This window comes from Sapajus apella, unplaced genomic scaffold (assembly GCF_009761245.1).
Source record: "Sapajus apella isolate SASKATOON/1434 unplaced genomic scaffold, GSC_monkey_1.0 scaffold51, whole genome shotgun sequence".
NCBI lineage: Eukaryota > Metazoa > Chordata > Mammalia > Primates > Cebidae > Sapajus > Sapajus apella.
The window spans coordinates 10644412-10658631 of record NW_022436991.1 but is presented as its reverse complement, the minus strand read 5'-3'; the positions used below and the strand labels follow the sequence as shown (position 1 = coordinate 10658631).

Here is a 14220-nt window from a genome sequence, read left to right as displayed (position 1 = left end):
GATGGAGGGTATAAGACAATAGGGGGTGGTGGAGACTGTGGCAAAATGAGAACACATACTACTTTTAAAGGAGGCAACCATTTCTCAGTTCTATAGAATTATTTCCTCGTGGCAGCAGGCTCAGAGCTGCTAGTCTTTTGTTTCTTTTTTTAAGAGAATCTGAAATTCCAGGAATTTATGTAAAGTATCCTATTTTTTTCATGTTCACAATGGTTTCAATTAAATAAAATTCCATGTGAGTAAAATTAAGCTTATCTAATGGCCACAAACTGGATCTTCAGTTTGTAACCTCTGTAACATGGTCCAGTTAAGAAAAGGCATGTAAACAAGAGCTTGCATATATTAATTCATTTAATCATATCAATTCTTAAACAAAAGATTTCCTCCAAGAGACAATAGTTCACAGTAACTGCAAAGCTTACTCACAATTTTTAAAAATATCGGTCATGCTTAGCATTCAAAGAAGATATTATAGAATAACTGTAAAAACTTTTACCAGGAACATCAGCTTCTGACTTGAAAAATTACAAATACTGAAGCATTTTGGTATCAGACACAGTAGTTTTGACATTGTCTGTTCATTTGATGAGTTTCTGGAAGTTTGGAAAATTGTACCTCTATAATTGGATAATGCGCTTATTCTAAACTAAACATTTTCAAATGTAGAAAACAAACTAGCAAGCTACGCATACAAAGAAAAGCCCTCTAAGACAAGCTCTCCACATGTTGAATGCCAGCATGTGCGCCGTGAATTCTGGAAGACTAGAATTGATACATACACTTGGCCTGAAGTCTTATACCCCAGGCTCAGTGAATGGGGTTTGCATTCACCTACACATTAATGACAAACTCTGGGTTAGTATAAGAGAAGCCAGCAAATTCATTTTGGTCCAAGTTCATGATGAAGAGTTTATCAGTGGGAGTCAGTTCCACAGGCTGTCTGGTGAACTCTTTGTCGAAGTTGGAGGTGTCTCTCTTGTCTCTCTGCCAAATGGAAAGTAAACACATTAACACAGCATAAGAAGAAGGAGACAGGACCATGACACGCCAGTCATCGGGTGGCTGATGCCGTCTCATGAGCAGAGTCAGAAAGAGCCCTGTGCTGAAAATTTTTAGCAGCTGCAAGTACTAGCTTTCATTTCACATTGTATATTGGCTTGGGGATAGAAACATGGCAGAAATTTTCTAAGAAAAGAAATAAGTCGTGGAATTTCTTTAAGAATTGCCATAAAGTGGTGTGTGTGTGGTGTTGTATTTTCTTTGGCTTTAGGAAGAATTGAATTGGAAGCTACTTATTACCATGCTTAATGTTGTAGAAATAATCATTAGGTAGAATGTCCTGGAGAAAACCATTCAGTAGTGACCCAGGTGGCCAGGAGACCTCTTACTTTGAAGAGGTGAACTGCGGCCCATCTACTCTGCCCCCAAGAAGGCAGAATGGCCATGTGGAGAAATCAGATCACTGCTTATGAAAGGAATTGACCACTGTCAGCTCAAAAATCCACCCATAGACTAGAATTGGGCCTTTGTCAGGCAGAAATTCTCTCCAAAGATATTTATAGCAAGTATCTAGTCAACAAACTATAAGAGACAAAATCTAAATCTTAAAGGAAGGTGCATAAGGGCAGCCTTAAAACAAAACAAAAACAAAAAACAAACTCAAAGCAACTCGATTATCCTAGTGAGTCTGGCATTTCATTTTTTTTTTTTTTTTCAGTAGGGAAAGAAATTAACCCCCCATTTACTAGCAATTTTTTGGGGCAAGTCTCACCAGGGAACATCAGAACATGGGCTAATAAAGGAATCTGTATGATGCTCAGACCTCTTCAGGGTCCTTGCAAGCCTCTCGCCTTTCCCCATAATCCCCACACCCACCTGGGGGCAGGTAGAGCTGGAGTCCTCACCTCCTATATTTGACATATGAGACAACTGAGGCACAAGCAGGCAGGAGGACTTGCCCAAGACTGCAGTGAGTTTCTGATTTTTACCTGACCACATTGCTGCTACATAGGCCTCATCTCAGTCTCTTGGACTGGGGAGATAACCCAATGGCTGTTTTACTACAGGACAACCAAGGAAGAACACCTTGGATTCGCTGGTACCCTGCACATTCCCAAGCTGCCGCTAAAGTTGTGTCAGATTATAAAGGCCAGGGAGTCGGTGAGGATTGACTGACTCATTAGCGTTTGAGCCATCACCAGCCAGGCTTCAGGTTTAGCCCCCAGTGGGCACTGGCTGCTAAGGAACCTCATTGCTGGGTTCACTCCCCTTTGTAAAACGCCTTTTACAAGACTTGATTCTTTGTGGCTGCTCCCCTGAGATAGGTAAAATGTCTCCATGGAGTTCTCTCCTTACTCTTGCCGTGTCTGTGTGGGAGTGTGGGAGTGAGGCGGACACACTGGTCTCAGGAATACACATGGTCAGAGTGGAGCAGGCTAAGATGCTGACGGAGCTGTTTCCTGGCTGGGGCCCATCCCTGCCACATCCCACCTGCCCTGTTTGTCGTATTCTGCCTGCTGTTAGCCTGTGGGTGCTACAGGAGTTTCCATTCCCCAGGCGCTCAGTGTGTCACTTCCGGTGTTCACAGCAAGGCTCAACTGCCTCCTCTTCCTTTAATATTATCTGTGCCTCTCTCTCCCCATCCCCACAAGTCACACTTTGGCATCATTTAATTATCCTGACTGCTTTAGAAATTGCCTTATTTATTGTTTCTCTCCAAGAAACAATATTATTCTTGGAGAATTTCTTGGAGAGAAACAATAAACAGGGTCCTTGTCCACTTCTTCACTAGCGTATTTCCAGTGCCAAGAATAGTGCCCGGCACACAGTAGGCTGTTGTAATTATTTGTGGAATGAAGGAAGACTTGATTAATGATACGCCTCTATACTTTCTGCAACCTGTAATTACCCCCGAGCCAGAGACTTTACTCTGAGGCAAAATGACGGAATTTATTCCCATTGATCCTAAAGGTCTCCCAAATGGGCCACTGTCCCTTTTGAACCTCTGTATAAACTGAACTGTATTAGGGCCCTTAAAGGTCTGAGAGCTCCAGGACAGTGTGTGGGCCAAAAGGCAGGTATATTTGCAGCTAGACAACGCACAGCTGCGTTTTTATTATGTCTTCCTGGTCTCATCAACCCTACTTCACTTTCCCTGCCTGTGGGCATCTTAGCAAAGATTCCCTTCTGACCAGCCCCAACTTGGAAAGCCCTCCCCTCTGTTGTGCTGCTGATGGCTAATGCTTCAGATGACCACATGGTATAGACAGGACTTGCCTTTATGGGCTTTGTCCTGTGGGCAGATCCCCAGATAAAATACTCCTGGATTTTACCATAGAAGTTGAAGGAGAATGAGCCTCTCTGTTGAGATCATTTCTTTGAGGTGGATAGCATCTGAAGCCACATGAGAACAGTAGCACTCGTCCAGGGAGGGTTATTAATTCTACTAACCTCCTGTTAATCCCCCAAGAAGGCCCTTGTGGATATGGCCCCGTCCTTTCTTAAAAAAGCTCTGTTTCTCAGTTTCTTCTGCATTGGAAGTGTGGATAGGAAAGGACGTGGTAGAAATTCTGACTTTCATCAGAAGATTTCTCTAACCAACCCTCAGGACGGTGTGCTAGGGGAAAAGAGACTTTGGCTTGAGTATTTCTGCAAACTATTAAACTTTTGAAAAATAATGGCAAGAATTTGGAAAATGTAGAGTGCAGTGTATATAGATAGACACTACCTACCTTCTTTCCTTCCCTCTTTTCTTTCTTTCTCTTTTTCCTTCCTTCTTTCTTTCCTTCCTTTCTTTTTCTTCCTCCCTCCCTCCCTTTCTTCTCTTTCCTTTCTTTCTTTTTTCTTTCTTTCATTTTCTCTTTCTTTTTCTCTTTCTTTCTTTCTTTCTTTCTTTCTTTCTTTCTTTCTTTCTTTCTTTCTTTCTTTCTTTCTCTTTCTTTCTTTCTTTCTTTCTTTCCCTTTCTTTCTTTCTTTCTTTCTTTCCTCTTTCCATCTATCCTACATTGTTTTCTAAAGTTGTCTTGGATCATTCATCAATGGCCTAGTGTTTCTCCATGGTTTTTGTCTTCCTGAGAGTATGTCCAAGCAAAACGAGATCATGACCCAACAACCAGATGAGGGACCTCACATCTTGCCTGTCTGTGGGCCTCGTTCAGGGATGCCTGTTGCCTTGTTACAGAGCAGAAACTGCCCTGCACTGAGGATCAGGACATCCAGGTTTTTATCGCAGCTGATTGAACTTGGGCAAGTTCCTTCCTCTCTCCAGATGCCAGTTTCTCAACAATAAAGTGAGGGGGCTTTGCTCTGATTTCCCTCCTTCTCTAACTGCCTAAACTTGTCCATTAGAACTTCAAGTTTGCTTCATCTTAGGTCCCAATTGCCACCACAATGGGCACAGCAGGGACGGTCCCCAAGCCTGAAGCAAGAGGACACACAAGGATGAGCCGCAGGAGACTTTGGCTAAACAGAAATCCAAACCCCACTTTCCTTAAAGATGAGACATCTTACTTCAAGGATGTTTGTCAAGTCATTAAAGTTCTCTTGATGGTCTCTCAGAAGCCCTGAAACTTCTGGAAATCACTTGGACTGTGATAAGAATTCTCTTTAGAGCTGCCTGAGAATAGCAGGACACAGCAGGCAAGGAGGAGGAGTCACCTGCTGTCTTAATCCGCTCAGGCAGAAATGAAATTTCTCCCACCCAAGGGTTTCTTTGGACTTCAGTGAGCTCACAAATCTGCTTGCTAGAAAGAATATTTAGTCCAAGCTGGGAAGAGTGGTGATTTCAATAAGAAAATTAAGAGCCCTGTTCACATTCCCAGCTGGTCTCTAAACTTGACTTTGGGCTCCAATATCCTTGGTGGCTCTGGCCAGGTCATCCCACCCCACTATTGGCCACCAGCAGTCCCTGAATGGACCACAGTCCCCGCCTTTCTGAGTGGCTGAACACTGGGGCCAAGATTAAAGCTCCACAGTTAGTTCCTTTCTCCTGAGTTCCCGTCTCAGTTCCCACTTTGTAGTTTAGGTCCATGTTTTTCAAAAAGATCAGTGTTCCTTGAAATATTATTTCTTCTTCTTTTTTTTTTTAATTGTATCTTGATGCTAGAAGAAAAATGGCACATAACAGAGATCCAGATCCAAATGAACATTTCTACATACATCTTGCAAACAACATCAAAGTGAGGAATACAATCATCTTTGTTTCAAGAAACGGTGTCTTTTTCAGAGCACGTAATTAGCTTTCTAAAGCCAGCCACAAACCTAGACAAATCCCATTCCTACAGACAGGAGTCTGCTAGGCTCCACAGCCATCTTCTTGGTTAAATCAAAGCAGGTCGTCATTGTGGTTAATAACATTTGAACACATATTTTAAAGCATGTGTAACAATGTGAGTCACCTTTGTTTTTTTGTTTTGTTTTGTTTTCTTGTTTTTGTTTTTTTTTTTTTTTTTTTTTTTTTTGCATTTGAATAACAACAGAAACAAAACCCCAAAGCAAATAAAGTTTGAAATGTAATGTAAAACCAGGGCCCTCTGGGGGGCTTGCTAGAGTGACTGTTGTTTCAGGGAATGGTGCCAAATGCCCTTTTCAAGTAGTTTAGGGATGAGAGTGATCAAAGACATAAAGTATCAGAAACTACAACATTGAGGTAGCACCCACACTGGTTGCCCTTTGACCCCTTGAAGTGCTTTTAGATTGAGACCCTCTAAAAGCACATTCTTGGAATTTTAGAAGAACTTCGATCATCTTAACTTTGAGTTAAAAAAAAAAAACCAGACAAATAACATTTTATTTTGAGCATGTTCTTTTCAAGGTCTGGTGCCTCCAGAACAGGTGAAATAGAGGGATTCCTCTTAGGCAAAGCAACCATACACTTGGATACAAGCCAAGCTCCAGGCCCGGAAGTAGAAGAGTACTGCTAACATCCAATTATCCACAGATTGGATGGTTGGGGGTGAATATGGCAGTGCAGAAAAAGAGGGAGAGAAAGCAGGCATTTTCTCTCCCCATTGGGTCTACTTAGCTGACATGCTGCGGAAAATAAATTGTAAAAGGACTTTGATAATGTGTTAATTATGCAGCTGCATTTTCCATAGGCCATCTGCATAATCCCATCTCACAGAGATGCTTCCAAACTACCTGAGGACATTTGGGTTCTGAAACACCGTCACTCTAGTCTCGTCAGAAAACCAAACATGGATGCAACTTGGCAATGAAAAACATAAAAATGTCACCACAATAGGCGTTGAGCTTGAATGACAGAAATGAAGGACGGAGATCTACACATCTACTTAGCTCTTGACTTCGGGTTTTAAAAATTCAGAGTTAACAAAGGAAAATCCTTCGAATTCTGATTGGTCAATATTCCTGATGACTTCCTGGTCGGGAGGTGTTAGGACTGGTGGATGGCGGGTGAAAAATCGGTCGAAGTTTTCAGCATTTCGCCCACACTATGAGAGGGGAAGAAAAGAACTTGTGGTGGGTGGGAAAAAAAACAAAAACAAAGCCAAAATAAAACAGAACCTAGCATAACTGGGTGTGCTTTTCTCCAGTACCCTCCCTTTCAGAAACTCAGAGAGGTTGTTTCAATGATCAGAAATGAGAGCAACATAAAATGCAAAATTCTCATGACCTTGGGTGCATGACCTTGGGTTCTCAACCTTCAGTTTTTTTTTAGCTCATAAGCTGCTCCTGGTGTCCTCTGGGCAGTCAGGAGATGGATGGCAAAGGCATGAGATGGTGGGGCCAGAGGCATGTGGCATGTTCCCTCCACCCACCCCGAGGAGTCAGCCAAGCTCATCTGTTGGAAAACATAGGATTAAGGCACCTGAGATGTTTCAGGTGGTGCAAGATGCAAAGTAATGATCCATTTATACCTCACCTGGGAGATCCCAATATTTATAGCAGCAGACCCTTCAAAGTGCTGTCCTCCAGCTCTTAATCAGGAGAGTGGATGTTTTCCAACTCAACAGAATACAATTTATAAACTCCATCCCAACTGAAGATCTGGGTTTGATGCTTGCAATGCCTGGGCAACCACGAGGCCCCTGGTTAGCTGGATCAGTCATTGACCATTAAGTACAAAGTGCCAGGAGGTAAATTCAGCCATTCCCTCTTCAAACAGGAAGGAGGGATATGGGAGGAAATACAAACCATTGTTTGGTGAAGCAATCCGGTTCTAGAGAGAAAATCATTGCCATTTCTCACCCATCCTGCTGGTCTTTCTATAGCAAAAAGACCCCTATAGACGCCTATCTGAGCCGGAATTATAACATATATGTGTATGTACATGTGTGTGCATAGGTGCATGCATGCATGAGTGCCTACACATGTACATGCTAATTCCCACCTTATGAGAAGGGGCAAATCACTAAATCTGGTGTTCCTTGTTCTTGGCCAGCAAAACCCATTTGCACAAAAGCTCCATGTGTTTCAAACACTGTGTCTATAGGAGGTAATCACAAGCTAATAGTATAATAGTAATAGGAGTAGTAATAATGCTGACTGCTGATATTTATTATGCACTTGCTATATGCCAGGACAAAATTGCCCTTTACTGGAAAGTTATTTATTTGCATTATCTTATTTAATCTTCCCAATGGCCCTATGAAGTGGGTATTGGTATCATCTCCATTTTATAGATGAGGGAACTGAGGCCAAGGAGATTATGTAATTTCTTCAAGGTCACACAGCAAACCAATAGCAGAGCTGCATAATGAACCAGGTCCATCTGACATCAGAGTCCAAGTTCCTGTCTCCATTTTTACAAGCACAGTGGACAGCCTGGTGGCTCACTGACTAATGGAGTGGGAAAGGGGCCACCAGGAAGACAAAGATGGGGATATGAAGTCTCTTTTTTGAATGACAGAGACTGTGGTTGTATGAACTGAGACAGAGAAAGCGGGAGAACTGAGAAAGATGATTAATTCCATTTTGGACAATGACTTTGAGGGGCTAGTGAAAGTCCAGGTGATGACTGGAGGGAATCAGAAGCATAGGTTCTGGGCTGGAGATGGTAGTTCACAACTGTAATCCCAGCACTTTGGGAGGCCAAAGTGGGCAGATCACCTGAGGTCATGAGTTCAAGACCAGCCTGACCAACATAGCAAAATCCCATCTTTAAAAAATTAGCTGGGTGTGGTGGTGCATGCCTGCAGTCTCAGCTACTCAGGAAACTGAGGTGACAGAATTGCTTGAGCCTGGGAGGTGGAGGTTGCAGTGAGCAGAGATTGTACCACTGTACTCCAGCCTGGGCAACAGAATGAGACCTCAACAAAAACAAACAAACAAAAACAACACACAGGTTCAGCAACTCAGGAGAGAGGCCTTGAAAAACCATTTTTTAAAGCACAGAATATGGGGAGTAGAAAAAGACAACAAGAGTAATAAAAACCAGTGAGCACTTTCAATGAAACAGACATTTGCCAAGTGTTTCTGCATACGTGACCTTTTTAATTCATGTGACAACTCTGTGAAATCGGTATTTTACTTCCATTTGCCCATGATAAAAATACCCCTTCAAGTGTCTTAGGAGAGCAGGAGGAGAACCAGGAAAGAATAGTATCAGACAAGCTAAGGACTGAGAGGACTCCCAGGAGAAGCGCATTGGGGTAACTAAAATATCTTTAAGAGGTCAAATAGGAGAGTTGCAGACAATGGCTTACTGCACTTGGCAACTGGGGTGATACTGATGAGAAATGGAGGGCTGCCCCTGAACATCAGCCACTGGAAGAGTGAAGGTACATTGAGAAAGTGAAGAGGGGCAGGCTCATCTTCAAAGCCTTTTTGTTTGCAAGGGAAGCAAAAGTATTTGATGCGCATGCGAGAGACTTAGGTCTCTAAGAGCTTCTGCTTTCTGCTCACTCCTTAAGCCCAGAGTCTGTAGACTGAATTCAAATCCTGGCATTATGCTGCCCACTATCTGTGCAACTCTGGGCAACTTACTGCAAGTCTCAGTTTCCCCTTTTGTAAAACAAGAGCAATTCTAACTCCTATCGCATTGGGGTTGTGATATGAACATAAAATGAGAGAACGCAAGCAACAGGCATTGAGTATATGCTCAATGCATCATAGCTCCAAGTATTATTTAGTTCCCGTTTGGTAGTTCCCGTTTCTACTCCAAATCCCTACAGACAGACAGCATATGTTTCCTATAATAGGGCATTTTCATGGTCTTTAAGTTTTAAATACTAAGGAAACAGTCTTGAATTTTTAAAAAGACTCTTCTCAGACTTAAGAAAACCTATCTGTTATTCCAAGCTCAATTGTTTCTGCTGTTTGTTGTCTTTGGCTTCAGGTCTCAGAAAATGAGAACTCTCTGACACAGTATCAAGACTTGAGGTCCGTTCTGCGGGCCAGTGGAGGGAAACTCCCACAGAAGGATGACCCTTTAGGGTAAACTCAGTGTGGTTAGGCTTATTGTCCAGATTCATTCATTTGTTTATTCATTTTCTCATTCAAGATGGATTTATTGAGTACCTACTATGTGCCTGGCTCTGTGCTAGTAGAAAATGATATAAAATCCATGCTTCATGGAACTTACATTCTACTGGGGAAGGCAGACAACAAACAAACAAGAATGTAACTGTAAATGTAAATATACATTTTAGTGCCAGATAGAGATAAATGATGTTAAGAAAAATAAAGCCAAGGCCAGGCGGGGAGGCTCACATCTGTAATCCCAGCACTTTGAAGGCCAAGGCTGGTGGATCACGAGCTCAGTTCAAGACCAGCCTGGGCAACATAGTGAAACCCCGTCTCTACCAAAAATACAAATATTAGCTGGGTGTAGTGGTACACACCTGTGGTCTCAGCTACTCAGGAGGCTGCAGTGGGGGAATCGCTTGAGCCCAGGAGGCAGAGGTTGCAGCCTGGGCGACAGAGTGATATCCAGTCTCAAAAAACAAAACAAAAAAAAAAAAAGAAAAGAAAACAGAAAAAGAAAGCCAGGACAGGGGGTGGAGCAAGAGTGATGCCATTTTCAGCTTGGAGGAAATGGCCTTTGAGCAAGATCTCAGTGGAGTGAGAGAGGGTACCCTTTGGATGTCAGGAGGGAAGGTATTCCAGGCAGAGGGAACCACAAGCTCAAAGGCCCCAAGACGGAGCTCACCTGGCAGAGTCACCAGGAAGCAATGAGGTCAGAATGGCCAGAGCAGAGTGACCAAGGGGTAAGAGTGGGCCAGGAGCCAGAGCAGGGTTCCTTGATGGCCATGTAAGGACAGTGGATTTTCATCTCAGCTCGATGAGAAACTGCTGGAGAATGTTGAGCACTGAATGATATGATGACTTATGTTTTGTTTTTATAGTATTTCTTTTTTTTTTTTTTTTTTAAGAGACATGGTCTTGCTCTGTTGCTCAAGCTTGAGTCAGAGGCATGATCATAGCTCACTGCAGCCTCAAACTCCTGGGCTCAAGCGATCCTCCCACTTTAGCCTCATGAGTAGCTACGACTACAGGTATGCACTACCATGCAGGACTAATTTTTCATTTTTTTTTTTTTTTGGTAGACACGGTGGTGGTGGTGGGTCTTGCTATGTTGCCCAGGCTGGTCTCAAACTCCTATCCTCAAGTGATGCTCCCACCTCAGCCTCCCAAAGTGTTGGAATTCCAGGTGTGAGTCACCAAGCGGGCCATGACTTACATTTATTAAACAGGATCACTGGTGTGGTGTACAAGGATGGATTAAATGAGCGAGGTACAATAATGGAAAAAGTGCGACCAGTGAGGAGGTGGTTACAATAATCCAGGTCAGAATGATGGGGGCTTGAAGGCAGGTGATTGGTAGGGGATGGAAAGAGGCATTCAGATGTGGGGTATGTTCTGAATTCAGAATTGACAAGATTTGCTGATGGATTGGTATGGGGCATGAGAGAAAGAGAGGAGCTGTGGGTGACCCTGACATTTTTGGCCTCAGCCATTTAGTGAGTGAGGAACATGAGGAGTAGAGCCTATCTGAGAGGGAAATTGAGTACTTGCTTTCCCTTATGATAAGTTTGAGATTCCAGCAGACATGTCAAGGAGTCCTCTAGGCTGCAGTGTTGGGACTGCAGAGGTTTGGGGAGCTGGACTGGTGGCCGTGGCATCAGGGAGAGACTGCCGCAGTCATCCACAGGAGAGGGATGATGGCTAGTTCTACAGAAAAGGAAGGTGGGGCCGAGAATAAAGAGGTGCTGGTGGCAGGGACTGCTGGTACGGCATCCTGGTGTGGCTAGAAGGCAGAACTCTGGGTGTTTTTCTTTGGCCTGGGTGTTAGAGCCCAAGCCAGCTGGCATAGGAAGCACATTAGCTGAAACATGGGGTGTCTTCGGGGACCATTTTTCTTTAAAAAAACATCAATTTCCCATCCACACCAGAAGGCTGTTGCTTTGCCTGGGCCTCCCCAGAGGCTGTGGTGGGAGACAGTGAAACAGCTTCTGGCAGCTCTGCAACCTCCCTCTCCCTCTCCCTCTCCCAGCTCCCTCCTGCCTTGGAGAACAATGAAATCTTTAAGTGAGATGGCACAGAGGAGACACAAGAACAGGGGTTAACCAAGGGGGCATGATACAGAGGGAGCACGATTTCCCTGCTAATCAGCAGCTTAGGCGGTGGAAGGGTTGGGGAGGGGGGCATGGGGAGGAGGGTGCTGGCAGATCACAGCCTCCCTGTTAAGTGTTTCTGTGTTTCTCAAATGGAGCTGTCACTGACCATTAGCTTCAGGAGCGTTCCCTAAATGGAGACGTCAGCCCTTGGGAGACACAGCCCAGATCAGCTTCCAGCCTGCTGTGTCCTTGAAGTATGGGCAGCTCGGGGGCTGGGATCTAATTACAAACACACCTTGGATTGCACCTGCCTCTCTGGCTTGTCTTGGGTGAACACTTTAGCCTTACTCAGCTTAAAAAAAAAGGAAAAGAAAAGAAAATCCAACCCCCTTGTCCTCGGGGTACACCAATGAGCCTCCTGGAACAGGAATGAGGGCCAGAAACCAACTGGGTTATTTAAACCACACACACATCTTTCAGGATTAGGGAGAGGAGTAAGAAGGTTGACTCGTTGAATCATGCTCCTGAATTTAAGAATCTAGGCAATTTGAAAAGCTTATCTGTGACCTGTTACACATAAGCTCTTTTTCTTTCTGTCTTCTTTTAAAATTTCTGTTTCCTTGTGTTAATAACAGAGTCTTGCTGTTGAGTGTGGAGTTGGCTTGGTCACCACTGCCAAAGGGATCTCTTTTGTTGTTTTTGTTTTGTTTTGATTTTTGAGACAAGGTCTTGCTCTGTTGCCCTAGTTGGGGTGAGATGGCATGATCATAGCTCACTGCCACCTTGAATTTCTGGGCTCAAGGGATCCTCCTACCTCAGCCTTGAGAGTAGTTTGGGACCACAGCTGCACACCACCATGCCCAGCTAAAGGGATCTTTTAAAGATGCTGCCCTATCAGGAAATGGAGACCATCCTGGACAACATAGTGAAACCCCATATCTACTAAAAATACAAAAATTAGCTGCAGGTGTTGGCATACACCTGTAGACCCATCTACTTCAGAAGCTCAGGCAGAAGAATTGCTTGAACCCAGGAGGTAGGGGTTGCAGTGAGCTGAGACCATGCCACTGCACTCTAGCCTGGTGACAGAGCAACACTCCATCTCAAAAAAAAAAAAAAAAAAAAGATGCTGACCAGGGGTATGCCATTTCCCTGCTCTTATCTGCAATAGCTCCCCATTGCCTAAAGCCCACACTCCTTAGCATGGCTTAAGGGGCCATTTAGGATTTGTTTCTGGACACCTGGTCAACAGCCCCTTCCCCACCCATATTCCCCACCCCCTGAGACACCCGGCAGCTGTACTGAAATATTTCCAGTTCCTGAAACACTCATGAACTCTTGGAGGTGACTTCAAGCCTCTGCACAGGCTGTCTCCTCTGCCAGGAACACGCCTCCCACTCCTTCCCTGCTCATCCAGCTATCTCCTGTGTATCCTTTCTGTCTCCAGAACAGTGTCGCTTCCTCCACGAGGTTTTCCCTGACCGCTCCTCTATACTCCTGGGTTTATCCCATCAAGAGTGTTCATCAAAGAATCATAAGAGAAAAAAAAAATTGGGAATCTACTATGGACCAATAGGGAAAACAGTTAAATAAATAATGATACATCTATTTGATGTATTACCATGCAAAACACTCTTAGAAATTAAAAGAAGATGTAGAAGAATATTAAATGACATAGTTATACATAATTACTAACAGTGTGTACAATATGTTCCCATTCTATAAATTATATACACAAATGTATATGTAATATCTGTACACATTCTATATATAGGCTTTATATACAGATTAGAAGAATTACAGATGGTTTTAAGTTTTTCCTTTTTCCCTTTATGCTTGATTACGTTTTTAAAAATTTGCATAACAATCAGATATTGTTATTATTTTGTAACAAAATAAGTTATGAAAACTATTTTAAATGAGAGAGCAATTATCATGGAAGAAATTGAAAAATAGAAATAAAGAGAATGGGAGTATTTGGGTAAATTGTTAAGGTTAGCCTGATGCTATTTAATGCGCTTCATCTTAGTAAAACACTCTAAGACAGTAGAAGAATTGCTTGAGGCCAGGGGTGTGAGACCGGCCTGGACAACACAGCAAGACCCTGCCTCTACAAAAAAATTTTAAAACTTATCAGGGCATGATGGCACATGCCTGTAGTCTCAGCTACTTGAGAGGCTGCAGTCAGAGGGTCGCTTGAGCCCGAGAGGTCGAGACTGCAGCAAGCTATAATTGTGCCTCTGCATTCCAGCCTGGGTGACAGGGCTGGAATGAAACAAAATGAAACAAAAAAAACCTCTAAAAGAAGTGACTGCCTTGATGTGTATTTTGGTGCTAATGGATGATGAGGAAGGCTAACATTTGGGTCTTGTCCATCCGCTGCCTAGCAGTATGCCTGACACTGGTAAAACATAAGAGGGTACCTCTTGTCCTCATAGAGCTTAAGGTCTAGCAGAGGACACAGATGTACACACAGGCCACTGCATGGGACCATGGGACAGGTGCTGCCATTGAGCATAGAGGAAAGAAACCCTAGAAGGGTCAGGAACATTGTCTGGAGGAAGCAATATCTCACTTGAGTAGGACCTGCAGGAGAGACATCACATCTTTGGAGGAGGAAAAAGAAAGAGGCTGGAGAAGAAATGGAGGTGAAAAGAGGGCATGGACAGGGTAAGATGGGGGAGGAGAGGATAAAGCTCCTCCT

General features: G+C 43.6%; 1 protein-coding gene across 3 annotated transcripts in view; it reads right to left on the bottom strand.

Annotated features, from left to right (window-relative positions):
• Nucleotides 1-333: 333 nt before the first annotated feature.
• The window catches only part of PRKCB (protein kinase C beta), a 383605-nt gene continuing 369718 nt past the window's right edge, over nucleotides 334-14220 (bottom strand). For 2 of the 3 annotated variants that reach the window (XM_032243353.1, XM_032243351.1), the window contains one exon: nucleotides 5060-6449. In XM_032243353.1, the coding sequence (XP_032099244.1) occupies nucleotides 6291-6449 (159 nt within the window). In that variant the 3' untranslated portion in view covers nucleotides 5060-6290. Of the gene's footprint in view, nucleotides 985-5059; nucleotides 6450-14220 lie in introns of those variants that run through there. The other variant, XM_032243352.1, reaches the window with a different exon arrangement.